Genomic DNA, 27,994 nt, shown 5'->3' with positions numbered 1-27,994 from the left:
GGGCATTATCACTATCAGTGTACAACCTGCTTATCATTCGAACGACACGGACCAGCGTATCAGAATACGTAAGTAATTGTTATACTATGTTTAGATTTTGTGTTGTTAGCGCTTATCTCTTATAGATTTGTTTATTTTATTTACTCAATTCAGGCGATGTTATCGGTCTGATTGTGTTTTTTGTATTACGTTATTAGGGGATTTCTCTGTTTTTTTTAGATAAAATAGTACATGTTTCTTTTGCTGTTACAGTTTCATTTCAAGTCAAATATCATTAAGATTCGTTTAAGTCGTGTAAGGGTACAAACAGACACACTTTCGCTTCTATAATAACTCTTAAACCCTTCTTCACAAACTTCGATTGCCTACATGATTATTTTTAAATAAAAATATAGCCCATATCCGTGCTCATTGTTTAATCTATCATTATGTCAAATTTAATTAAGATCCGTTTAGTCGTTTAGACTTGAAAAGGTATGAGAGTTTATCAGACTGGCAGCCACCCTTTGCATTTATAATACTACTATGTTCATTTTTGTATGTTATGTATATACTATACATTAGGTAGTATAATAGCCTCTCTCGATAAATGATTTTAGTGTGAATAACACTAAAATAACTTTCATAATCGGTTCAGACATTACCTCCTACAACATCACAAATTCTTACTTTACCTCTTTATAATGGCACAGATGGCTCGAATATTTAAGTTTTTATTGTTTACAATTTGATAAACCAATAGTAACGATTTGTAGATATATAACTTACAATATAAATTACTATATATGTATGTATTGTATTTTTATTCTTTTTTTTAATTTAGGGAGTTTTGTACTGTACTTGTATATATATAGTAATTTATATTGCAAAGATACTTGTAAGTATATGGTAACAATAATAAGTTATGAGCAAATATTTTATTATTGTCAACAGATTCTTCAAGATGCCGTGCTGCAACGTAACTGTCGAAAAGAACCGTCTCTGTGACATGAAGTGTGACAAGGCTGGATGCGTCTGCATTCCCACTGATGGGAGATCTTGCATCTGTGTGTGCCAAAATGAAGAAGGGAAGTTCATTCGCTGCGATGACTGTAAATGCACAAAGAGTCAAGATTGTAATTGCAAATGTGACAACTCTAATTGCGTTTGCATTACAACCAAAGGAGCTGCCTGCATTTGCGTTTGTCGCGATGAGAAAGGAAACATAATATCCTGTGATGACTGCACTTGTTACTCTGAGAAGAGTGACATAGCTACGGGTTGTGCCAAGAAGTGTGACAATGCTGGATGCGTCTGTATTCCGACAGGTGGAAAATCCTGTATTTGCGTATGCCAAAATGAAGAGGGTAAGTTTATTCGCTGCGATGACTGTAAATGCAAAAAGACTGAAGACTGTAATTGCGAATGTGATAATTCGAAGTGCGTTTGCATTGCAACCAAAGGAGCTAACTGCATTTGTGTTTGCCGCGACGAGAAAGGAAACATAACATCCTGTGATGACTGCACTTGTTACTCTGAGAAGAGTGACATAGCTACGGGTTGTGACAAGAAGTGTGACAAGGCTGGATGCGTCTGTATTTCGACAGGTGGAAAATCCTGTATTTGCGTATGCCAAAATGAAGAGGGTAAGTTTATTCGCTGCGATGACTGTCAATGCAAAAAGACTGAAGACTGTAATTGCGAATGTGATAATTCGAAGTGCGTTTGCATTGCAACCAAAGGAGCTAACTGCATTTGTGTTTGCCGCGACGAGAAAGGAAACATAACATCCTGTGATGACTGCACTTGTTACTCTGAGAAGAGTGACATAGCTACGGATTGTGACAAGAAGTGTGACAAGGCTGGATGCGTCTGTATTTCGACAGGTGGAAAATCCTGTATTTGCGTATGCCAAAATGAAGAGGGTAAGTTTATTCGCTGCGATGACTGTAAATGCACAAAGACTCAAGACTGTAATTGCGAATGTGATAACTCGAAGTGCGTTTGCATTGCAACCAAAGGAGCTGCCTGCATTTGTGTTTGCCGCGACGAGAAAGGAAACATAACATCCTGTGATGACTGTACCTGTTACACTGAGAAGAGTGACGTAGCTACGGGTTGTGACAAGAAATGTGACAAGGCTGGGTGCGTCTGCATTCCGACAGGTGGAAAATCCTGTATTTGCGTATGCCAAAATGAAGAGGGTAAGTTTATTCGCTGCGATGACTGTCAATGCAAAAAGACTGAAGACTGTAATTGCGAATGTGATAATTCGAAGTGCGTTTGCATTGCAACCAAAGGAGCTAACTGCATTTGTGTTTGCCGCGACGAGAAAGGAAACATAACATCCTGTGATGACTGCACTTGTTACTCTGAGAAGAGTGACATAGCTACGGATTGTGACAAGAAGTGTGACAAGGCTGGATGCGTCTGTATTTCGACAGGTGGAAAATCCTGTATTTGCGTGTGCCAAAATGAAGAAGGGAAGTTCATTCGCTGCGATAACTGTAAATGCACAAGGAATCAAGACTGTAATTTCAAATGTGACAACTCGAAGTGTGTTTGCATTGCAACCAAAGGAGCTGCTTGCATTTGTGTTTGCCGCGATGATAAAGGTAATATAATATCCTGCGATGACTGTACTTGTTACTCTGATAAGAGAGACGCAGCTATATGCTGTGACAAGAAATGTGACAAGGCTGGATGCGTCTGCATTCCCACTGATGGGAGATCTTGCATCTGTGTGTGCCAAAATGAAGAAGGGAAGTTCATTCGCTGCGATGACTGTAAATGCACAAAGAGTCAAGTCTGTAATTGCAAATGTGACAACTCTAATTGCGTTTGCATTGCAACTGGTGGGAAATCATGTGTTTGCATCTGCAAGAATGAGAAAGGAGATATTGTAAGTTGTGCTGAATGCAACTGTGCCAGCGCTGCCTGCGCAAGCACATCGAAAAATTAAAAAATATATCAACTAATATGTAATTTTTCAATAAATATAATGCAAACTATGCAAACATTATTAGTAATATAAATAATACAATATGTTATATTATTAATAATGTATGCAAAATTGTATTTTCATCATAAACATATATTTATAATAAAATATAACATTATATTGTAATATTTAAAGGAATATTTTTGGATTGGGTAGGACATAGAATAAGATTTTTCTTCATACTAGCACACTGTTAATTGTATTTGTTATTATAACTATTCATTTTCTTCAACTTATATAATTTAATGTAAAACTATAAGGAAGAAACTATATATTGTTTATTTAATAATAGAACATCCACATTGTTTAATTTACGTTTTTTGTAATTTATATCACCAATTATATAGCAATAAAGTTATTCACAATATTCCTCTTGTATAATTTCACAACCTACACACTAGGAAGTTGGGGTAAACTTTTCAACACTTATATTTCCGAATGGATTTACCGAATTTCCCAAGATGGCGGAAATAATAAGTACCGCTCGGAAAAAACCAGGGAATCAGTTACGGCTTGAACAGTATAAAATGTACGATTGAATGATTTCATATTAGTTTCACTGTCAATTACTTATTTTTACAGCATAAATGTATGTGTTTATGTTAGTGTTATATATATATTAATACTAGCTGTGACCGCGGTTTCACCTGCGTGAAATTGTATAGCCTATATGTTATTCCGATGTATAAGCTATATTACTGCAAAGTTTCATCAAAATCCGTTCAGTAATTTTTACGTGAAAGAGTAGCGTAGATATTCGTACATGACTGAGCAACTAAAATTACTGCAATTGGCGATTTATGGTAGCGTGCAGTTGCCGTTTCGAGCGACTGAAAGCAGCGCGTCTGCTCAGCGCCGAAGAGCGGCAAATATTGGAAATACCAGGCCCCGTCCATCAAACTGGGAGTATGTAATTTTTTTATTAGATTACTTAGCTTTGATAGACGCCCATTACTTTACAATGTGTCATAATCCTTGACATGTGCGCTTGAGTTGTCAAACTGACGTCCGGAGGCGTCCGCGTGGGTGGTATTCAAGATTTTTTTTTCATTGACCGCTAGTAAATTATTTCCTGCATTGTTTGTTGTATCAACCTACTTAAAATGAAGGACGTACGGAATTCGTTATTGTTTGTATGGTACGCAGTATCTTTGTAAATTATGAATGAATTTAGATGATTTTCTATGCACCTGTAAGACTATACTTCCACGTTATTTCCATGTCAATTTAATAAAATTGATTAAATACTAAAAAGTATGACAACATATTTTGTTATAGTTCTTATAATATTTGATTAATTAAAATAATAAAGTATTATAAGTTCTAATAATTAAATTTAATAATAATTAAAATTAAACGAGTTTTTTTTGTAAAATTTAATTACTAGCTGATGCATTATTATATTTCGCGTAATTTAAATAATATCTTTTTATATTATAGCCTATGTGTTACTCTGATATATAAGCTATATTAATATAAAGTTCCAACAAAGTCCGTTCCGTAGTATTTGCATGAAAGAGTAACAAACATCTATCCGTACTCACAAACTTACGCATTTATAATATTCGTAATATTAAATTCTAAAAACAAACAAACACGTCCACGTTACGATTTTCTCATAGTACATGTAATTCTAAATAACCAAGTAAACATAATATATTTGTCTAAAAACCATTCTCTTCACGGCCTTTAACTTTAATCCACGGTTCAAGTTTAACTATTTCGGTTATCTGCGATCACTGACTCACTTGCTAACTGGGCCGTGACTATTCAAATTAACTATAACTTATACGTAAAGTATTTCGGTACAAGCATCTTCTCAAATTATATTGGTTTTTGTTAGTTTTGGTAGTATATCTAGTACATACTCTATAGAGAAAGCGAAACCTTATTAAGTATTCAATAGTAAAAAAGCGTAAAGTATTTTATGGTATAAAATAATTTACGCTTTTTTACTATTGGAATAGGCCTATTTCGATCAAATCAAATCTAATCTTGGGCTTAAGCAGACCAATGCGTTTATCAATTTATTCAACCAAGTTTCCCCCTTCCATCCACATAGAGTAGCTACTACGGATATCTCATTTTTTTTATAGAATGTATGTGTGCAAGATAATGAATTAGTACATTTCCAACTTGTAAATTTAAATTAATTGAAAAAAATGTCTTTACCTTTTGTTTGGAACCCATAACACAAGCTCTGCTTAGCCTGGAACTATGTAGATAGAATTGTATGAATTGTCTTGAGATATTATTACTATTATTTATTAATAGTATAGAATTACAGCATAGGGTAGTGTATGATTTTAAGTAAGACTAGATGTGCCTGCAGTTTCCATCCACCCATAACACCCTTAAGCTTTAGGTAGCTTAACTTGGGAAAGCTACCTAAAGCTTGTGTTATAAGTACTGAACTGATACAAGTACATATATATTAACCTAGAAGACACCCAGACCGACACAAACAGTCATACTCATGAATACAATGCGCCGTGCGAGGAATTGAACCCGCGACCATCGGAAGTAAGACGGCTTAAACCGCTAGACCACCGAGGCCGTAAAACTGTCTCCTCTCTATTATCATCTGCCCCCAATGCACGCGATAATTTCACACACAGCGGGTCGTGCAAATTCCCGCATAACATTTGTATTCTAATTAATTATAGTAAGGTAAGTACCGTTTTGAGATTAACGGAAGATCAAACTTCTTTACATAGTATAAAACGAAGTCACCACCGCTTTCTGTTCGCTTATATCTTTTACTAGCTTTTGCCCGCGGCTTCGCTCGCGTTAATTTATCCCCTTAGTGGAGGAATTTATCAAAATCCTTTTTAGGGGATGCCTACGTCATAGTAGCTTTATGCCTGCAAAATCTCAGCCCGATCGGTTTAATATTGACAAAGTTTCGTACAAATTTTCATCCCCTATTTTATCCCCTTGGTGGTAGAGTTAATCAAAATCCTTTCTTAGCGGATGCCTACGTCATAACATCTACCTGCATGCCAAATTTCAGCCCGATCCGTCCAGCGGTTTGGGCTGTGCGTTGATAGATCACTAAGTCAGTCACCTTTGAGTTATATATATTTAAGATAGATTTATTTATTTATTATTAAAAACAACAATGACTTATAAAATTATGGGACTATGTACTAAAAAGCATGAATGCTTTGTGCGCACACAGGGCCGTATATAATACAACAAATTACTTATATGCTAAATTTATGTCAGGTATACCAATCATTTTATAACTTACTTTACTAAGTTGTAAAAATATATTACAACTTACTTCACTTACTTTTTAAATCTACGAACAAATGCTTTTATGATTAGCAAACAAGCAACACAATCTAGAATAACATTTGAACAATTATTAGTAATTGAGAGGGCAGATTTTAATATAGTTTTCAGTATTAGACAGAGAAATTCAAGAGCAAGGTTTTTATATATAATACATGCGTCTAATAGTTTAGAACAATTGGAGAAATTCAAAGATTAACGGAAGATCAAACTTTTTTACATACTCGTAGTATACAACAATATCGCGGCCGCTGTCTCTTTGCTTCTATCTTTAGAACAATGCAACGGATTTTAATGTAATTTTCAGAGTTAGATAGAGAAATTCAAGAGCAAGGTTTATATATATAATATATGTGTCTAATAATCTAGAACAATCAGAGAAATTCAAAGATTAACGGAAGATCAAACTATTATACAAAACAAAGTCGCCGCGACGCCGCTGTTTGTTCGCTTATGTCTTTTAATTTACGCAACAGATTTTAATGTACTTTTCAGCAATGAATAGAGTGATCGAAGAGGAATGTTTATATGTATAATACATGCGTAGTATAGTATAGAACAAGCCGAGAAATTCCAAGATTTGTAATTCATGTAGGTAGTCCTATTATAAAATTTTAAATTGCAACTTTGCACTGTCCACCATTATTTTTACTTTTGTAGGACAGGGCTATGCCATACATCACCGAGGCATACATACGCAAGTATTTACCTCGTTAGGAGAACCACAACTTGTGTAGAGAATAACTAAAGTTACCGCAAGCGATTGGGGTCGTACAGTCCGCTTCACAGATTTATACGTATACTGGCTGACCTAGCAAATGTTGTTTAGCCATATAAATAAACATCGGTAATAAAATAGGGGTTGATATTAGAAGAGTAAAAATATAGAGTTGTGTTAATTATTATCAATTGGATCTATATACCGAACTGGACGGTAGGGAAAAAATAAAAATATAATGTAAAAATTTGACGTTCATAAGCGGCTAAAATATCCTACATGAATAAATGATTTTTGAATTTGAATTTGAATTTGAATTAATGCCTATTCATATAAAATAAAACATTAATAGTTTGTCCAACAAATTTAAAAAACAATTTTTAATTGGTATTTTCCTTATCGCGTAGAGGTATAAAAATACGTAACAACCAATTCTACCTACCGAGCATACCATTTCATCAAAATCGGTTAAGCCGCTTCGAAGAATTACGGCAACTAGGAGGCAGGGGAGGAAATAGTTAGTAATGTGGACCAATCCCATTGCTAGCAATATACCATGTTAGTTCCCCTTTGAAACCATCGTGGTAAATTAAGCCATTCGCCAAGATGGGCTGACTGACCTAACTTCATGCTCATTTTATCGTACACCGTCATCCGTCTAGGGTAAACCGTTATCGCAAGCGGGTGCATCATTCTATTATCTATAAGATATATATTAATAAGGGGACTGTACACCATTTAGACTAATTTAAAAAGTGACGCACGAGTCGAGATGTACTTATCAGCGGCGACAACCACACATTACTATTAGAGTAATAACTGCAACACTAATCGTGTCGCAGCATCACGGCCGTGTAATAAGACTACCAACATCGCCCGTTATCTTCAAACATTAAGTATTAAGTTACAAACTTACAGCGTTGCTTATTTCTCCGTTCTACTTTGCCGTCCTGACGTTTTAATACGTTGTACTGTAGTGTGAAGTAAGTTATGGGTTCAAGCGGATAATTTCTTTTAAATTCTTTAATAATTTAGGGACTTTTGTCCATTTTTTGTAGCTAAGTTCCATCGTACCTTAATCTCTAATACAAATAAAAAAAACACGTAGTTAATCAACAAATAAAGACAAAGTGCTATGAAAACCTAGTTCTCATTTAACTTTAAAAAATGTAAAATAGGAGTATGCAGTAGCATAGGATAACCCAAGGGAGTGGATAAGGGCAGTTTCCCGTGAAAGTTATATATGTTACTAGCTACATGTCCCGGCTTCGCACGGATGTACATATATTATACATATAAACCTTCCTTTTGAATCACTCTATCTATTAAAAGAAAACCGCTTTAAAATCTGTTGCGTATTTCTAAATATTTAAGCATACACATGGACAGACAGCGACAACGACTTTGTTTTATACTATTATGATTAAGGCCCTGTACTGAACCGCTAGACCAGGCCGTTATATAATTATAACTTTACTAAATACAGTAATTTAATTTAAATTTCCGCACCAGCTCCTAACTTGCGTCGTTATTTATTGTAGCTGGTTAAGCTCAGTTACGTTCCGCAATTGTCCTATTGCAAATCAAATAAATCGTAACGATATCTATAACTATTACCTTCGCTGTATTGCCATTTATTCCGCTGCCGCTCGTAACTCGTGCCAATATTTATGATGCCTAGTTAAGATCACTTGAGTTACGGTAAGTTGTAAGTTAAACAAATCGTTCTAACGCGGTGCTGGTGATTCTTATCGATAACTGTTATTTGGGTAGAGGCTCGTGCATTATGGTATCCCAGGTATTATTATGAAGTGATGTATGACAAGTAATTGTACATTATATTTTTCAATTTAATTGCAATATTGAAATAACCATTTTTTACTACATGCATATGAATATAAATATTTTTTTTACAATTTTTTTCTATCTGTCTGTCTGTGTCTTGTTCCGGTTAATCTCTGAAATGGTTGGGCCGATTTTGACGGGACTGTTTTTGGCAGGTAAGTGACGTAATAAGGAGTAAGTTAGGCTACTCTTATTTTAGAAAAATAAAGTCAAATTCCACACGGGCGAATTCGCGGGTACAGCCAGTCATCCAATAAAAAAATTGTCTTCTCGTCAAAACCTTGTGAACTATTTAAGATCTTTCTAATCACAATCTTAATAATATTATAAAGGCGAAAGTTTGTATGTATGGATGTTTGTTACTCTTTTACGCAAAAACTACTAAACGGATTTTAATCAAACTTTACAGTAACATAGCTTATACATCAGAATAACACATAACGTATAATTTAAAAAAGATAGGCAAATTGAGCGATATATAATGACAATTATGATGCAGACGAAGTTACGCGGGTCAGCAAGTATCAAATATGCTTTATACCTGTGTGTGAATATTTCAAACCTCTGTGCAAATATAAATAAATAAATAATAATAAATAAACAAATAAATAAGCCTAGACAATAAACACAGCGCCAGCTATTCCCATAACTTGCGTTATGGGTACTAGACAACTAATACTGATTTTTTTCTCAATATGTATGTACATTATTCAAGTCGCTATCTGTCCGTCCCTATATATGCTTAAATCTTTAAAACTACGTAACGGATTTTGAAGCAGTATTTTTAATAGATATCGTGATTAAAGAGGAAGGTTTATATGTATAATACATGTACAACCGTGCGAAGCCGGGGTGGGTAGCTAGTAACATATAAAGTAAACATTCAGACCGATACAAATAATAATTCATAAATATAAAAGTTTGCACCGTGCGAGGAATCGAACCCGCGACAATCTGAAACAAAGCATTGTGCTAAAACGCTAGACCACCGAGCTTACGGTCGCAATTTGTTCACCAAACATTCGTCTTTTTATGATTTTTTTTTTATTTCATGTTGACATTCACAGTCCAAGATGTTCAGTTATTTGTGTAGAACGGTCAGACGGTACGGTACATGTACGTGCAAAATGCAAACATAATTTTTTTTAGGAATGCAGTTCCAAATTCGGATCTGATATATTCATTGCTAAGTGAAATAAAATACCTCAATACATGGGCAATAAGAATACTACGTGTAGGTAGGCATGTGACATTCTGTATAAAAAGATCTATTAATAATTAGACGTCATTTAAAATAGCGGAATACCAATAAAAAAGAAAACTATTTTACTTAGAATAATCGGTGTTTTTGTTCGAATCGAATAATAAATTAATTTGCTCTCCGATTGAGTTTCAGTCAGGGAACATGTATTAAGATATTTTATTAATAAATGATAATTTTATTTTAACTTTTCTATTTGTTTATTTTGGGCATTAAAATTGCTCGAAACAAAGTTGCTTAAACAGACTGCCATACGTATGAAATAAAGATGAAATGGTGTTCCCGCTTGCGCCAAAAATTTACGCTAGTAGGGCTCGAGTGAGGGATGTTAGAGCGTGCATAAAGTCAGGTCTGTTCTCTATCGTGGCTAATCCAACTGGAATTAACCATGATGGTTATATTAAGAGATTGCTTGGACTATCCAAAACCTTGCTTAGGTTATGTTACTGGAGCGGGAACACAACTACTATTTTAATAAAAACCAAATACTAGTAAAAATGTGTATTCTTCCCAAAAGGGCTCACAGCAAGAAGTAACAAAAAATATAGAATAGTCAAAAGTGACGTATAAAAAATAGATATAAAAAATATAAAGTTAATAAAAAGAATGGTAGACAAGCTGCCAGTAACAGATTAGTTTAGATAAGTCAAAAGTTACAAACTTTTGACTTAGCTATATATATTGCATTTATACATATTTATTTATAAAAAGGTGTTATTTGTAATACTAATGTAGGATAGTTTATTTATAATATTGAAACCTTCAAGAAAAGAGCTTATTCCTTCTTAAAAGGCCGGCAACGCACTTGCAATTCCTCTGGTATTGCAGGTGCTCATGGGCGGTAATAATCACTTACCATCAAGTGAGCCGTAAGCTCATTTGTCACCTATATGTATGCTATAAAAATTCAAATTAACAAATTCGTTATTATTGACTTATGTGTGTCTAACGCTATTGTTTACTTTGAAGAAGTACCTTCCAAAACTAGCTTAATAAAGAATTGAACTTATGACCACCAATGCACCCATGACGTATAGATAACCGATACTTATTTTTAACCGTGTAATTAAATGTATTTTCACTTACACTGTTAAAAATAAATTTAAACACTCACTTTTAAATTACAAGTAAGTAAGTAGTAAGTCCAAGTCATAAGCGTGTATCCAAGAATAAAGTGAAATGAAATTTGTATTAAAATCAGATAGATTTTTTAGTAGACTGTAATCAATAATAATGTAGCCCACAATTAAGGTACTAAACCTACGTGGTTCATTCTTCATTATGCGCTAACTGACTGACGGATTTTAGTGGTATAACACACAGTTTTACTTCCGGTGATCACGGATTCGATTCTTCGCACGATACATACATTGGTATTCATAAGTACAACTTTGTATTTGTATTCAGTAAGTGTTTATACTGGATTGGGAGTTTACTGTATTTACAAAAAAGGTTTCTATCAGTTGTCTAGTACCTATAACACAAGCTCTGCTTAGCTTGGGACTATATGGCACAGTATACATGTAAATTTTCCAGGGTTATTATTATTAATTACCTGTGACCTACATAACTTCGTCTGCATCACACTTATATGACATTTATGATATCATATTATATTTCGCCCGATTTACATAATTTCTTTTAAAATTATAGCTTATAAGTTATTCTGATGTATAAGCTATATTACTGTAAAGTTTCATCACAATCCGTTCAGTAGTTTTTGCGTTAAACAGTAACAAACATCCATCCATACTCACAAACTTTCACATAGGATTACTATTTATTCCAATTTTTTTTTCTGTACTTAACGATAATGTATTAGTTACCGGTTGCGAGCTAATTCGCTTTTCTTTCCTAATTTAGACCATGCAAAAGCCTATATTATTAAACCAGTTCGCTTAATGTATTCCGTTGTGGTGGTACGGAACGGGTCCTGTAGGTCACTCCTGCGCAGTTAATGTCAAAAAACGTCCCCAACTGGTTCCAATGTCTAGAAACTCTTGACGGTGTTTACTTATCGATAAATAAATAAATAAAATAAATTGCATATTTGCCATGTAATTATTAATGTAATTAAGTATAAGCTTTGTTACATATCTACTAATTATACAATTAGTTTAATAAAATGAAATAAAATAAAATAATAATTTCCTAAAATAGCAAGAATATTACATGCATTTATTCATTATTTATATACATATCATATTATTGATCCATATATATTGTATTTGTTATTTAATTATATTATATTACTTGTGTTGTGTTTTTTATAAAATACTTGTACCATTTTGCTTTTAGTTTAGGAAACGATTCGCAGTAGATATGAATAAAGATTTTATCTATCTATGTACATAATAATCATAAGTAACCCTGGACAATTCAAGCAGCGCCACTTAGTCGCAAGCTGTGCTGAACGTATGTTTACTATACCACTGATATATGTTATGTATGTCACATAATATACATAGAAAACATCTAGACGAATACAAACAATCATACTTACGAATACAAATGTTTGAGGAATAGAACATGCGACCATAGAAAGTACTGTGGTGTGCTTAACCACTAGACCACAGAGGATGTCATCGATCCATATGGTTTTTCTTTATGCAATCTATCTATAAGTTATTCCTTACTAGCTACTCTTCCCGGCTTTGCACGGGAGTACGGGTGTATATGTTATATATATATAAAACTCTTGAATCAGTCTACCTATTTAAAGGAACCGTTTCAAAATCGTTGCGTAGTTTTAAAGATTACATACATAATGACGGACAGATAGCGACTTTGTTTTTTACTGTGATGTTGATGATGATTTGATTAGCCGTAATAAATTTAGTCTTTGCTAGAAGATATTCCATGTAATAATACATCGTTCTAAAATACTTATTATATATGCGAAATTATGTCTGTCTGTATGTTATGATTTCACGAGGAAATGGCTGAAAGGAATTACAAAGGAACGACAATTGACATAAAAATATATAACATGCGGTCGGATGTTATATATATTTTATCTAAAAAAATAACATAGAAAAAAAAAGCAGCTACTGACAAACAAAAAAACTTCTCTATTTTGATATCTAATAATTATTTATTTTCCTTTGCCATTCGAGTTACATAAGAAAAAACAAAAGAAAATTGTAAACGCTACCTCACTGTGCTAGAGTGTATTTTTTGCTCTACGTATTAAGGAATTTGTGAAGTAAAAATATAATGATTTCAAATATTTTGGTTCTTTTTTGTAGTCCCATCTTTGTTTATGGTAGACATGTTTGTATTCAATGTTTATTTATCATTCTCTGATTCCGAAATGACATTCATGACAAAACAAAATATACCATTTTTCAGACGTAAATTCACGTGCTTAATAATAGCCGGGACGGATAAAAAAAATGAGTATGGAATTCGACTTTGATGTTAAAGTTAGAATATGTATTTACCACTGTTTTTTTTTTAACTTATATATATATTATATATATCTTAAACTGTACATATGTTGATTAACAGCACTAAACTAAGTGTCTGATATATTTGATTGAAAATAAAAGTATGAAACTAAGTTCAATTCTGACACAGAAATTTCTGTATATTATAAATTTAAAAAAAAATAAGAATCCAAAATATCCACTTGGCAGTAGAGAAGATAATAATGCGACAATCTGCTTAATTTCTAAGATATATTAAATAAAAAAAGTCATAAGATCATAAATACATCACAATTAAACCTTAAACTATATTAACTAAATAATTACAAAGTAGCCACATACTTTGTAACTTTAATGTAACAACTTCAATGCTGAATATCCAAAAAAATATTATGTTAATACTGTTTATTATTGAGAGTGCATTATAATATTTTTTTTTTTCATTACTTTACGTTTAATGTAAACATTTCAATAACTGACATTTAAATTAAGCAACGAAATCAAATATATTGGTATGTTTTTTGTAACGATGGTGCCTATATTTTTTTTATATAATGATGGTGGCAAACAATTCCATCTAATGGTAAACGGTTACCATAGCCTAAGGAAGCCTGAAACACTAGAGGTGACATGTGCATTACAGATCCTGAAGAAACCTTAATATACCCTTCTTGAAAATGCCATACTGTAGTTTCTACAGAAAACCTCGGCAGGTAGTTCATTCCACGATCATGTACGTGTGACAATTCGCCTCACATAATTTACAATTTAAATTGTACGTGTTACATTTACGATGTATTGTGATGTTTATGTCGGTAGTCTAGTTCATGAATGGCGTGGCGTACCTTGGCATAGTTTTCGATCATTCATCTACAATCATTAATAGCTTGTGGATACACCTACATTAAACAAATGGCTGCGTTTGTAGCAATTATTGTTTTCAACCTAGTTTTGTAAGAACGACTGATTTTTGGTCTGTAATATACGTTTGTGTGCTAATTGTTTATTATTATTTTTGACTAGCTGCATCACACTTGCTTGCGATTTAACATTAAATTTTGCACAATTTTCATATCTTTTTAAATTATGGCCTACGTATTATTCTGATATATAAGCTACATTACTGTAAAGTTTCATCAAAATACATTCAGTAGTTTTTGCGTGAAAGAGTAACAAACATCCATCCATTCATCCATCTATACTCACAAATTTGTAAGTAAAGAACGCAAGATCGGAACCCAACAAATTGTGCCCACAGATCGGGCACGAAAACGTGCCGTCTATACAATGTTTTAATGAACTAATGACCGGACAGGAATTTCAATATTTATCCGATCTTATGAAAATAAACACGTAGGCAGTACATTGGAAATAAACAGTCATAAACTGAAAATATTAAGACTTGTAAACTAAACAACGACAGTGTGTCTTGCGTACATATCTTGTGTTTACAAGACATGTAAATACGAAATATGTGTACCTAGGAATGAAGAGAATATTTTAAGGAAGGTGTTACATATGAATATGGATGGTTATAAGGCCAGAGGATGTTCAAAAAAGAGATCGATGGAAGAAAACGAGTAAATAACGAGATGACTGCGAACAGGGATGCATGGTAGAGAAAAACATATTCGCGACCCTAAATGAATAGGATAAGGAAGAAGCAGATGATGATGATATCTCGTGTTTATCTATATATTGTACGATATATAAAATACGCAATAAGAAAAAATGGTAAAGGCTGCGTCATCTAATTTTGAAGGTTTAGTTACCACATGGAGTTCTACGTCATTTAAAATGAAGCTATATTTGTATGTAACACTTGTTTTAATAACATTACAGGTGGTTGTATAGATTTAATTAAATATAGTCTCTGGCCAGGCGTTGGCTATATTCCAGTAGATTTCCATTGTTCTAATTAAATACTCTTTAGACGCCACATTCTTTCATGTTTTACGACTGGTTTAAACAAGAAAAAAAAAGAGAAAAGAATCTTTACTGTTCCATATAGAACAATGGAAATTTTAAGATGTTTTAAATATAAATTATAATCTTCGTACGTCAATACGAGCAACGCCGTATATTTTACGTAATGTTGTATATTCTGTATCCAATTATCAGAGACTCTGCAATACGAGAAACATAACATAGAAGAAACTTAAAGACTTAAACTAACTTGCCCGACAAACGTTCATTATTTCAGCCTGGAAGACGTCCACTGCTGAACAAAGGCCTCCCCCAAAGATCTCCACGACGGTCGGTTCTGCGCTGCTCGCATTCAACGCATTTCAGCGATCTTGATCAGATCGTCGTTCCACCTTGCTGGAGGCCTTCCAACGCTTCCTACGCTTTCTTCCAGTCCACAGTCGCCACTCGAGGATTTTACTGTCCCAACGGCCATCTGTGCTACGCGCTATATGCCCTGCCCATTGCCACTTCAGTTTCGCAATTCTTCGGGCTATGTCGTTCCGGTCACTCTAGTTCTTTTGGGGATCTCCTTATTTCTAATTTGAGCACGCAAAGAAACTCCGAGCATAGCCCTCTCCATTGGTATCTGCCCGGCAAACGTTAATTTGACATATTTCTGGATAAAGCAGTGCTTATCATCTAGAGGTATAAAAATGACCTACAACCTATTCTCAAATCTACACGAAAATTTTATAGAAATCGGTCAAGCAGTTTCGGAGCATTACAATTAAAGCCTCCTTTCTGTTATGCCGAAACTATTAAACTGTTTATATTTAACGTGTGTGTCGAACACATTCGTGTCATGGACTCGCATAAAATCCAGGATCGTGGGTTCGACACTCTGTCGAGTCTCATAAAACAAATATTTGCATGCTCTCACATACGCTATGTGAATTTTATGCTTTCTAAAACGATTTCGCTTTTGGAACATAATGAGATTTATAGCTATAAAAAGTTATTTTAAGGTATTATTGTTGTTTACTTGCTGCTTCAATAGTTTGAAGTATAAGAACGAATATTTTTTCGTTTTTTTTTATTTCAGTATATTCTAATGCTGTTAGAATATGAAAAAAAATATATATATATACATATATATATATATGGGGTTTATAATAATAATAAATTTTATTAAGCCACAATCATATACAGGTCTTAATTTATATCCATAAACAATTTGTTGCTATTGTATGAGCCTGGGAACTGAACTACGCACGTGGTGTATCTCAGTAGACCAGGTTGATTTCAAAGTGATATAACTAGTAATAGTAATTTAACGGAAATTACTTTTAACCTAAACAGAATAGAATAGAATAGAAAATTATTTATTTAAACAAACTTAATTTAAGCACTTTTGAATAGTCATAACATTTTTTTTTAATCTACCGCTCATTCGGAAACCTCTCTCATCACAAGATGAACGAGCAAGAAAACACTGCCTATAGATCAAGCTGATCGGCGGCTTAAATAGTTCCAACAGAGGTACCCACGTAACTTCTGTCGGTCCTATATCAGGCGCAAAGTGCTATTTCAGCAAACGATTTTGTACAATATCTACCTCGGTAGACTGTATATATGTATGAAGTAGTATTAATAATAATATACCTGATCAACTCACACAGAGACATCAAGTCCCAAGCCAAGCAGAGTTTATGTTATGAGTACTAGACAACTGATATAAATACATAGCAGCTTTTGTAAATACATACATAATATACATAGAAAACACCCAGACCATACAAATGTTAATACCGTGGATTCAAACCCGCGACCACCGGTGGTAAGGAGGTATGTTAATCAGAGTGGTGAATCGTCGGAGAGTTGTAAGTTGTTATGTAAAAGTTTAAATACTAATTGTATATATACATAAATATTTATTATCGAAGTACAGGTAACAAATAACTAAGACACTTCGATAAGTATTAAGTTAATAGGCAATTGCAGTGCCACAAGCTACAACCCACGAATGGCTTGAACATAAATGATGTCATTCCTCGTTTAGGTTGAAACCGTGAGCAATATGCGGCTAGCCGTATTGCGTCACTTGTTTGTCAAGTATGCAATTCTTCGCATGTTATGGATATGTATTACAGTGATAATCCCAATATGATAAATGCGAAAGAGTCTGTCTGTTTACCTTTTTATGACTAAACAGCTGGACGAATATTAATGAAATTTGACTTGAAGATAGATTATATTACGGGAGTGAATATGTTAGTTATTTATATGTACGTACATCGTATCTGGGTACACCTTAATGAAATATGATCTGAAGATATGTAGATTGTATTATAGAAATATATATAGAAAATCTATTTTTTATGTGTACATCATTTGTAGTTATTTATCCATTATATTTGTATGTGTATTAAAATTTATTTACATTTGCACCGTCAAAAATTATTCACTGTACCACCCATGGTTTACAGGTGTTCACAATGTTCGAGTTCCGCCGTATGTATTTTGAAATGATGTGCATTAAAATATAATATATATATATTGTCATATTGTATCGCAAATAATGTATATTTGTAGATTGGAATTCTGCCTCAAAATATGTACAAAGTTTTTGAGTATAAAACTTAGACGTACCAAATTTAGAGCTAAAATAAACATCGAAAATTCCTGGTTAAAAACCCTGAACCTATGCTTATCTTATAGTCCTCCAATAGTGCCCCGCCAGCGTAGCAATATTATCATCCATTAAAAAACCACATGTGAGGTTTATAAACTCTATATCAAACTTATATCATACTAGCTGACCCGGCAAACGTTGTTTTGCCTTAAAATAAAAAAAAATTTAGGGGTGGACTACCCCTAACATTTAGGGGGATGAAAAATAGATGTTGGTCGATTCTCAGACCTACTCAATACGCTCACAAAATTTCATGAGAATCGGTCAAGCCGTTTCGGAGGAGTATGGGAACGAAAACTGTGACACGAGAATTTTATATCACATGATAACATACAGCAAAGAAGCTATATAGTAGGCGTTAGCTACCATTTACAATTAATTGTACCGTCATATTCTTTATCAGTCTAGTTCAAAACAAAACCTGACTACTCCATTTAAGATTAGAATCGTAAATATATGTATGATTCCAATTGCAGGAAGTTGCTGAAATGTCTTAAATGATAGTTGTTGATTAATGGTGCAAACCATAAACACGCAGTGACCTTAGGTTATGGTGAAGTAATAACTTTTTTTATGTAGATATTAACATTAAGTTAGTAGGTTACTACAATTAACAGCAGGAGGTTAATGAGACAAATTAAAGAGGTATGCACTCGGTCACGTATCACATTACCCCGGGGTGTTTTTCTCACGGCCGTATTAACCTCCATGTATGAAGGTATCATGGTATGAACTAAAAGGAAAGCATAGCGCGGGTTCCGAATGAAATTAATGTAATAACTAAGTATGATATACTCGTGCTTAGAAGAAAAGGACGCTACATTAAATTGTTTAGAATTTCCTGGCGTCAATGAGGTTGTGTTGTATGTTTTGTTGGAGACAAAGCAAAAAAAAAAGACAAGTACAATTAAAGTAAAAATGAAAACCAAGTGTATTTAAAAAGGTGGTGAAATTTACTCGTCAATTAGAAAGTAGTTCGCAATCGCCTGGACAGATCTACATACATAAATTACATCTCAAAACTATATCAATTACGTCTAGTTAAAAAAAAAACTAGCTATAACTGCATTGATGAACAAATAACACTAAATATAACTGAATTCTACGATTTTGCTTAAGCACCGATAATTACGAAAAATCGCGACAACCTTACCGCCCCAACTTTTTCCAACAAATGACAAAGAACTCGTTGCTTTTTTATTACAGCGACAGTGTTGCCGTGTGTATTATTGTGAATAGTGAACAGAGAGCTAGAATCCTGCAAAGAGATATACAGATTCATAGATAAATTCACGTAATACTTTCAAAAGTTATCTCTATATCTATAATTCCTCTATTTCATTAGGGGTGTTTTTCTCGGGATCGTATTAACCATCTAGTTCAGACTGCGCTCATGCGCAGGCTCAGATGGAAAGACTGATTTATTTATTACAATAATAAACAGTTTAATCTTTAATCTTAATAGTTATGATTTGACAAACAGACGATACAATTGTATCACAATTTTTTAAGTAACTGTAATTATTGTAATTAACAGTTAGCGGTGAATGTACAGTTAAGCGCCATCAAACGCTTTTCAGTTTAACCACAGACTAGCAAACTGGGCTAATAAGTGGAATAAATTGGTTGCAATAATTTATAGTCTGTGCACTTGCGCCAAGAGATCCGTATCGTACGTAGATCTCATTGTTAGTAGTGATTATGTTATCAAAGTATTATGATGGGAGATTAAGTAAATAACCCAAAGTATGGAATTACTCCTAAGCAAGACGCCTTTTCATTTGTATTTTTGGGATTATAATTATTACACACTCTTTGAACTTGTTACTCGGTCGGCCATTCGTCCAAAAAAGATGTGAAGACAAAACCGTTATCATAGTTAACAATATGCCACAGATATGTATATTTCGGATACTTATCATTATAATTTTACCCAAAGACTATCGCTAAACGGTCGTGAGTTCAAACTTGGATAATCAAGAGGAGAGATTTGGTCTGGTTTACCAGAGGTAAACTGTAAAATGTCGTCTCCATCTAATTGTATAGATTTACATGTTACAACTTGAAGTTATAGGAAATGTACACTATATAATAATATATACTTAAAATAACAACGTTCATACAGAATGATGCGGTTTAACACTTTCTACGTAACACTTCCTTAACATTTATCATTATATTTCGCCCAATTTCCATAATATCTGATTCAATTATAGTCTAGGAGTTATTCTGAGGTATAAGCTATATTATAGTAAAGTTTCATTAAAATTAATTCAGTACTTTTTGCGTGAAAGATTAACATAAACATCCAACATCCATCCACACTCGGAAACTTCCGCGTTTATAATATTAGTAAGATATTTTATGTTTTATAAAATTTATATGTCCGTTCAGACAAAACAAACGAAGAGCATAACTCAAAATCGACTACTGTTCATTACTTCTGGTACATTAAATTTTATTTCTTAAACATAAAGTAAACCTTTGTAATTATGATTAAAGTGTGGAATACGTATTACTGTAACGGTCACAGTAAAATAGTTACCGTCCAGTGGTCATGGTCAATACTGATCCAATAAATAAATTATCAGATCATCTGTTTATAGTTTCAATATTGGAAACGAAGACAATATTTTAAAGAAGGTGTTAAATATGATTTTGGATGGTTATAAGGACAGAGAAGGCCGAAAAAGAGATAGATGGACTGTATGAAAGGTAATATGATAAGAAAGCGAGTAAATAACGATATGATTGCGAACAGGAAGAAATTGAAGAGAAAAATATATTATGACGACCCCAAATAAATGGGATATGGAAGAAGTTGATTTGTCATTTATTCTCTTATTATATGTTAAATACATATATTTTATGATTTTAAAAAAGCTGTTATCTGCGTCTATTATGATAAGTTCTGTTTTCTCTGCAATATTAAGTATTATATTTATAATATCACAAAACAATTCCTACAGCACAGGACTAAAAAATATTGTTCATATTATTACTTTTTAATCTTATAAGTGAGAGCACTGCTTTTTCTAAAGTACAAAACTTTAGGCCCTTAACCTTAACTATAGGTCCTTGGTTCATATCCGGTTTGAACATATATACCCCGCCACCAAAGAATAATACTACTTGTTTACTACTGTTTCATATTATGTAATTTCACTTTCTTGCTTTTATGTTTGAAAATTCATATTGTGTATTTATACAAAATTAAATTATATAATTAATTTATTTCGTGTTTCAATTTTAGGATTGTCTCATATAAATAAATAAAAAAACATTCTCAATACCCCGAAGGTTTTTCTATTCACATTTGACCAAGAGTGTTTATCCTTAAACATGTTTAGTTTACTAATCTGTACATATTATAAAACAAGTCCTCCTACGCGTCTGTCTGTATGGTCGCAATAATCTGAAAAACTACTAAACTGATTTTCATGCTATTTTAATCCTTTAACAGAGTCATTTCTGAGGAAGGATTAGGTATATAATTCCTAAAGGTTTTATGTAAATATTCAAAAGCCCATGCCATACCTTATCCGTTGGTACCATTTTTACCTTAGCGTAAGAAGTAAGAAAGCTTTTAAAGTAGTCCTGTTTAAATATATCAGTCCAATATTAAAGATAAGGTAGAATTAATAGCGTGGGTGTCGACAAACCTAAGTACAGCCAGGCCAGTGGTCGACCTTCTGTTTATATGTCAACAAGTACACTCAGCAGGACATTTACAACATTGTTATTTCCAAAATCCAATCCAATTCTATCATAATTATTGAAATAAAATTATTTTAAACTGTTTTTTTAAAATTTAGTAACTTATAAGAGACGGTTTTTAGGTATTTATATTTATGTATATTTACACGTACGTATGTTTTCTACTTTGACTTTTGTCAAATTGTAAAGTCAAATTTGTTGTGAATTTTCAATGTCCAGAATTTAATACAGTACAATTTATGGTATATATTCCTATGTCGAAGTATTTAAAAGACTTATAAGTTCGCAATTCATTCAATTAATAGTGAAATATATTTTTTTATTAAAAAGATAAAGAAGTGATAAGACAACTGGATGAACTAAACCAAAATAGTGGATATTATAGTACAACTAAGTTTTATTTTGACAATAGATTTCACACTATTCTCCCAAATTCGAATTTAAAAATGAATCTGTATTATTTTAAACATGTATAACATTTGAAAAGAATACGAGCTGAGTTTCTTGTCAATACTTCTCATCTCGAAATCATTCTGAACTGACGGTAGATTTGACATATCATAAGAGTCTGTAGTAGACCTAGATGAATAAATACATTTTCAATTTTTTTATGATATATTACGTAGACACTTGCAAAGGATAGCATTCTGAACGGTCTTCGAGCGGTATTCGAAACATATTTTGAACCTTGTAATAATTATGATAGTAGATTTGATATATCATAAGAGTCTGTACATGAATAAAGACAGTTTCAATTTTTTTATGATATATTACGTAGATATGAGCACTTGCAAAGGATTGCATTCTGAGCGGCCTTCGAGCGGCATTCGAAACATATCTTGAACTTTGTAATAATTATCCGCTATGAATCACTGCGATTGCATTATTATTATAATAACCACACCTAAACCTGTTAGGGATTGCGAGAAAACGTTATCAATATTGTCTTAGTTAGTGGTATAGCGGTTAAATGTACTGTCTCACCGGAGGGAATAGGATTGTTAGTCTTGTGGATTAATGATTGCTAGCAATGTACTAATGTGCTGGAAACCTCCGTGGTAATCGTTCCTGGTGAATTTGTCATGATGGGTTAACTGATCTGCCCTCATATTTATCTTATAATCCTCCACTGGTGCCCCGCCAGAGTAAATCGTTAGCGCAGACAGGTGCACCATTCCATTGTCATCAATAAAAGAAGATATAGTACCGAATACTAAACGTCACGTGTTTGATTCCCTTATAATACAAATATTCAAGATGTTTCTGTGCATTTTACGATTGTATTTCTTTTTTATAGAGGTAGAGAGCAGTGTGATATTGTATTTATGTTGTAGTGCGATTATTGGGCTGGTTTTCCATTATCACTAAGTTATTTTTAAATAGAGAGTGTAGGGTTGTTAAAGATATCCTTATTGCAAGCAATATACATATATGGTCGACCTTTACGACGTCTCCCCTGGAAATTATCGATCATTTTTGGTAAATTAGCCATGATAGGCAAACTGATCTGATTTCATTAATATCATCCTCCACTGGTGCCCTGACAGTATATATCGTTAGCGCAGGCGGGTGCTTTACCTTATCATCGCTAAAAAAAGTAAGTTTAAATATGGAACGAATTTTTTTTATCTCAAATAAAACCACAGACTATATAGAATAGCAGATGATAATTTTACAACATGACATTATCAAGTAATGAGACGTTAAAAACAGCAAAGTAGGCATTATTTCGCAAACATCGACAGATAAACTTCAAAACCGGTAACTTGACGTAACGAGCGAAAGTATTACAAAACGGATGAGCTCATATGGCCATACGCCTCTGATTATAACATCAGTTTTGCATTATTATGTCGTCTTGGAATGTAGACCAGACGACCTCGGTGGTCTAGCGGTTTAACCTTACTTCCGACGGTCGCGGGTTCGATTCCTCGTACAGTAGACACATTTGTATAATGAGTGATTGCTTGTATCGATTTGGGTATTTTCTATGTATTAAAAAAAACGTATTTCAGTATTTATATCAGTTGTCTAGTACCAATAACATAAGCTCTGCTTAGCTTAGGACTAGATGGGGCCGTGTGAATGGTCCAGGTTATTATTATTATTATTTTCGATGTCTCCGAAAATTAATCTATATATTAATACCAGAAGTAAACTACGCGAAAACTACGCGGACGGACGTGTATGAAATTTCACATACTTATGATTTATATCTATAGAGAAGTAGGGTATAATGTTAATCTTTTTTTATTAATAATTTAATGTATTTTTTTTTATTTATTTTAGGTAATCAACAGCTTATACAATATATAGTTAGTAAAGCTAATAATAGATACCTCATGAATTTATCTTTAATATTAAAGTTATAATGAAATTGTTTATTTAAAAACAATACAGATTAAATATTTAAACAGATCAGAGCCAAAGATAAAGAACAGAATATGGTGAATACAATTAGTGAATTACGTTACAATATAATACTTAAAAGTCATCTATCTGTACGTACCTACATATAAAAATGTGTTTTTGTGTCAGTTAAAAAATATTATCATAACATTCCTAAGTACTTGCTACATATATTTGTTACTAGTAGGTAGAAAACTTTACGATATTATACATTAAATTAAAAAAAAGACATTACACTACCATCTATTTGACACACACGCATGTATACCCTTTTGTTTATTGTTGAAGTCTGTGGTCAAATTGAGAATCGATTGAATATTGTTTGTGTTTAATATTATCTGTCTATAGTCTTACTGAATGTAACAAATAACCTTATAATTTAAATGAATTTGTCTATAGTCATACTGAACGTAATGAATGACCTTATAATTTAAATTAATTGTGGTCGAAACTGGGCGACAACTAGTATTTGTAAAAGTCCAAAACCTGTAAATGAAATGTAGTAAGAGTTCTGTTTTTTACAGTTTCTGAGTGTAAGAAATATACACGTTGGTTGATCAATTGACGTATTTTTTTTTCATTTATTAGGATTAACAAACCGTAATACAATATTATTATATTTATACAATAGGTGACAAGGTTAAATATTTTTAAATTTATTACTAACGACGTTAACCACAGTTTACTAATGATAATTTATATACATTTGTTTTGAGAAGTAGTGCTGAAAAATAATTTATTATATATTATACAAATGTATATAAAGTTACTACAATTGTTATATTGACAAGTAACTAACTTTAGATATAAAGAAAGCGTATAATAAATATAGATTTACTAAAAAATAGAGTTGATTAATAGTTCATACATTATGTGGGTATTTGACAAGTTCTTAGCAGCCATGTTTTTGAATAATGATGGTCTAGTGGCAAATATATCTATACTAGTTGTGTCCGCGGTTTCTCCTGCATGAAATTTATAGCCTATATGTTATTATGATATATAAGCTATATTACTGTAAAGTTTATAAAAATTCGTTCAGTATTTTTTGCGTGAAAGAGTAACAAACATCCATACTCACAAACTTTCACGTTTAAAATATTATTAAGATTAAGATTAAGATAAGATTACTTAACTTATCATTGTAGGCTTTGATAATTCTATTAATGAGTTTGAGGTATTGAGGAACGGTAAGAACAAAAGGTGGATAGAAACAATGGTAGCCGTTGGAATAGTCACCGTTCCGGGTCGGCGCATGGCTCCGAACGGCTCGGATGCCATCTGGTGGTCGCACCTGTTACGGGGTCTTATGGATGATAATCGAATAGTGTACCTGCCTAACGGTTTACGCTGGCGGGGCACCAGTGGACGATGATAAAATGAGCATGAGCTCAGGTCAGTTAGCTCATCGTGGTAAATTCACCACGAATTTATCACAATGGTTTCCAGGGGAAACCACGTGGAGGTCAACTTGACACGGTACATTGCTAACAATGGGGTTATTAGTACATGTTATAGATATGGTGTATTGAATTGGGAGTCTTTTATGTTATTTTATTAGTGGATGATAATGTTGTGATAGAGACTTCAGTGCTACAGAAATATATATAGATATATATATATTTTAAAATTAAATAAAACTTATTTAAATTGAATGCTGCAGGATACTTGTTGTTGCAAAAACCTAAATCTTTTAAAAGCTAAGTTAATAGTTTCAGATTTTTAGAAGAACCAGTTTTAACTATAACCTGTTTTTTTACTCTCGATGACTAAACTAACAGGTGTAAATGTCAAATTATCAAATAATGTTTCCAGCTGTACTGAGCTAGTGCTGTGCTTGCGATACCGATTTGTTAGATCGTACTTTTTTTTAAATTTTAGACGATTTAGTTTTAAAATTTTCTACATAGTTTCCATAACGTATTTTTAAAATTTACGAACTAAATAAATAAACCATACTTACATTATTTCTGAGTAACATAGAATCGGTAATCGGTAATTAATATCTATTTCCGATAGTACACCACAACACTGTTTAAGAATCGCCAAATGCTAGCAATATCTATAGGTAATGTTAAATTTGTTTCCAAGAAAAAAAAACACAGACAGATGGTTGTGAAATCTCCGATTTTCTTCTGTTCTTTTTTAGGAGAGAAGCAAACTGCTATTGCATATCCACTATGACATATATATACATAGACAGTATCTTCGTTAGAGCTTGTTTTCTATTTTGCCTAGACGGGAATTGTACTTGGATCTTTGTAGATGAATGATTTTTCTGTTGCTCTGCTACTGCACCGCGGAAATGGAAGTTAAGTTTTCATGAATATGAATGTCGTTCTCGAAAGCTACCATTACGTTTATTTTTTAAATAAATCACAATAACTGAGTAGTTAATCCGGTATTACGTAAAGGAACACGTATGCATTGATTTGCAAGTATTAAGACGTTTAAGAGTTTTACAGATCCGTGACCCAAATAAATTAATTACACCCTGTTTTAATATTCAACATCAAACATGAGTGTTCGTGCAGCTGTATTGAAGCAATAAACGGACCAACACAACACCTACACAATTAAACTACCATTTTGAAACAATTTACAGCGTCACATAAAATTTCTAACGATCGTTTCGCTACATGTAACATTCTCGTCGCACATCTGTCCGTACCAAATGATATATACACAATCAAATAAAAATAGAATAGAATAGAAGATTCTTTATTCAAATAAACTGACATTAAAGCACTTTTGAATAGTCATTACTTATTTTTTTGAATCCGCTCATTTGAAAAACTGTCTCATCACAAGAACGAGCAAGCAACTTGCTTGTTGTTCTTATAACTTTACATTTTTATATTGATATATATGAATATAAACTACCAACTAGCACTCATTCGTTACCTAAATGATAAAGACACAACCAACTGGTTGAGTAACCAAATAAGAGTAAATCAGTCCTTAAAAACCTGTCCTTACTTAGATCGAGGATAAGTTGCAAAACCAACAAAAAACATAATGCGTTAATGTCCAAAAATATAAGTTGACGACACGCTCTTCATAACAAATACCTCATTTTTATATAAAAAGAAGAAACAAAATAGTAAATTGGTGAGGAAATCAATAAGGCGGCTTACCTTGATAATCTGTATTATATTTTGACAGCTGGTGCACGTCAACAAAGCAAACAATAGCCATGCACTTGTCTATTCCTCGCAATTACCTTATTTTACAATTCTTAATGTAACTGGCACACAAACTGTAACTGCTTCCACATTTGAAGTTTGAATTAAAATTTTCATAAATCGACCACAGACGAACGTGTACACCGTATCGTTTCGAGTTTTTGAAAATGGAACGTCAAACGCACGGCGGCGTGCGCACGCGTACAGAATCGCGCGCAACACTGACTTGAGTACGGTCGGCCATTTTCTTAGCGCATGGTGGGAGAAGCACCGAAATAGGAAATAAAATGGAAAAGAAGGCAGCCTCTAGGTCCAACAAACAAATCTGTATCAAGCGGTAGCAATCATTAGGTCCTAAAAGTGTTTAGCTCAAATTCAAACGCGATAATGTTTCAGCAAAGAGAGATAATAAATATCTACCTACATATATTTTTTTACTAACTATGCCGGCGATTTCATCTGCATGAAAATAGCATATGTATTATTCTGATGTATAAACTATATTATTGAAAAGTTTCATTAAAATACATTCAGTGTTTTTGCGTGAAAGTGTA

General features: G+C 33.0%; 2 protein-coding genes across 2 annotated transcripts in view; one reads left to right on the top strand and one right to left on the bottom strand.

Annotated features, from left to right (window-relative positions):
• Positions 1-27,648, bottom strand: part of LOC131854564 (uncharacterized) — a 126,608-nt gene extending 98,960 nt beyond the window's left edge. Inside the window, exon 1 of the mRNA XM_059205681.1 lies at positions 27,393-27,648. The gene's annotated coding sequence lies outside the window, so the exon portion shown is untranslated. The remainder of the gene's footprint in view (positions 1-27,392) is intronic.
• LOC131854560 (balbiani ring protein 3-like) lies at positions 6-2,991 on the top strand. The gene is made up of 2 exons (XM_059205677.1): positions 6-68; positions 934-2,991. Exon 2 carries the CDS (start codon positions 944-946, stop codon positions 2,939-2,941), a length of 1,998 nt encoding a protein of 665 aa, XP_059061660.1. The 5' UTR covers positions 6-68; positions 934-943; the 3' UTR covers positions 2,942-2,991.
• Positions 27,649-27,994: the final 346 nt, after the last annotated feature.

The sequence above is a fragment of the Achroia grisella genome, unplaced genomic scaffold, assembly GCF_030625045.1.
Source record: "Achroia grisella isolate CSIRO2021 unplaced genomic scaffold, CSIRO_AGI_Agris_v1 utg1239, whole genome shotgun sequence".
Lineage (NCBI taxonomy): Eukaryota > Metazoa > Arthropoda > Insecta > Lepidoptera > Pyralidae > Achroia > Achroia grisella.
Note: the sequence above shows the minus strand (reverse complement) of the source record. Positions and strands in the feature narration are given on the sequence as shown.

Bases quoted from the DNA above. Each gene is read 5' to 3' on its own strand.
- LOC131854560 (XM_059205677.1), top strand. From the start codon at position 944: ATGCCGTGCTGCAACGTAACTGTCGAAAAGAACCGTCTCTGTGACATG.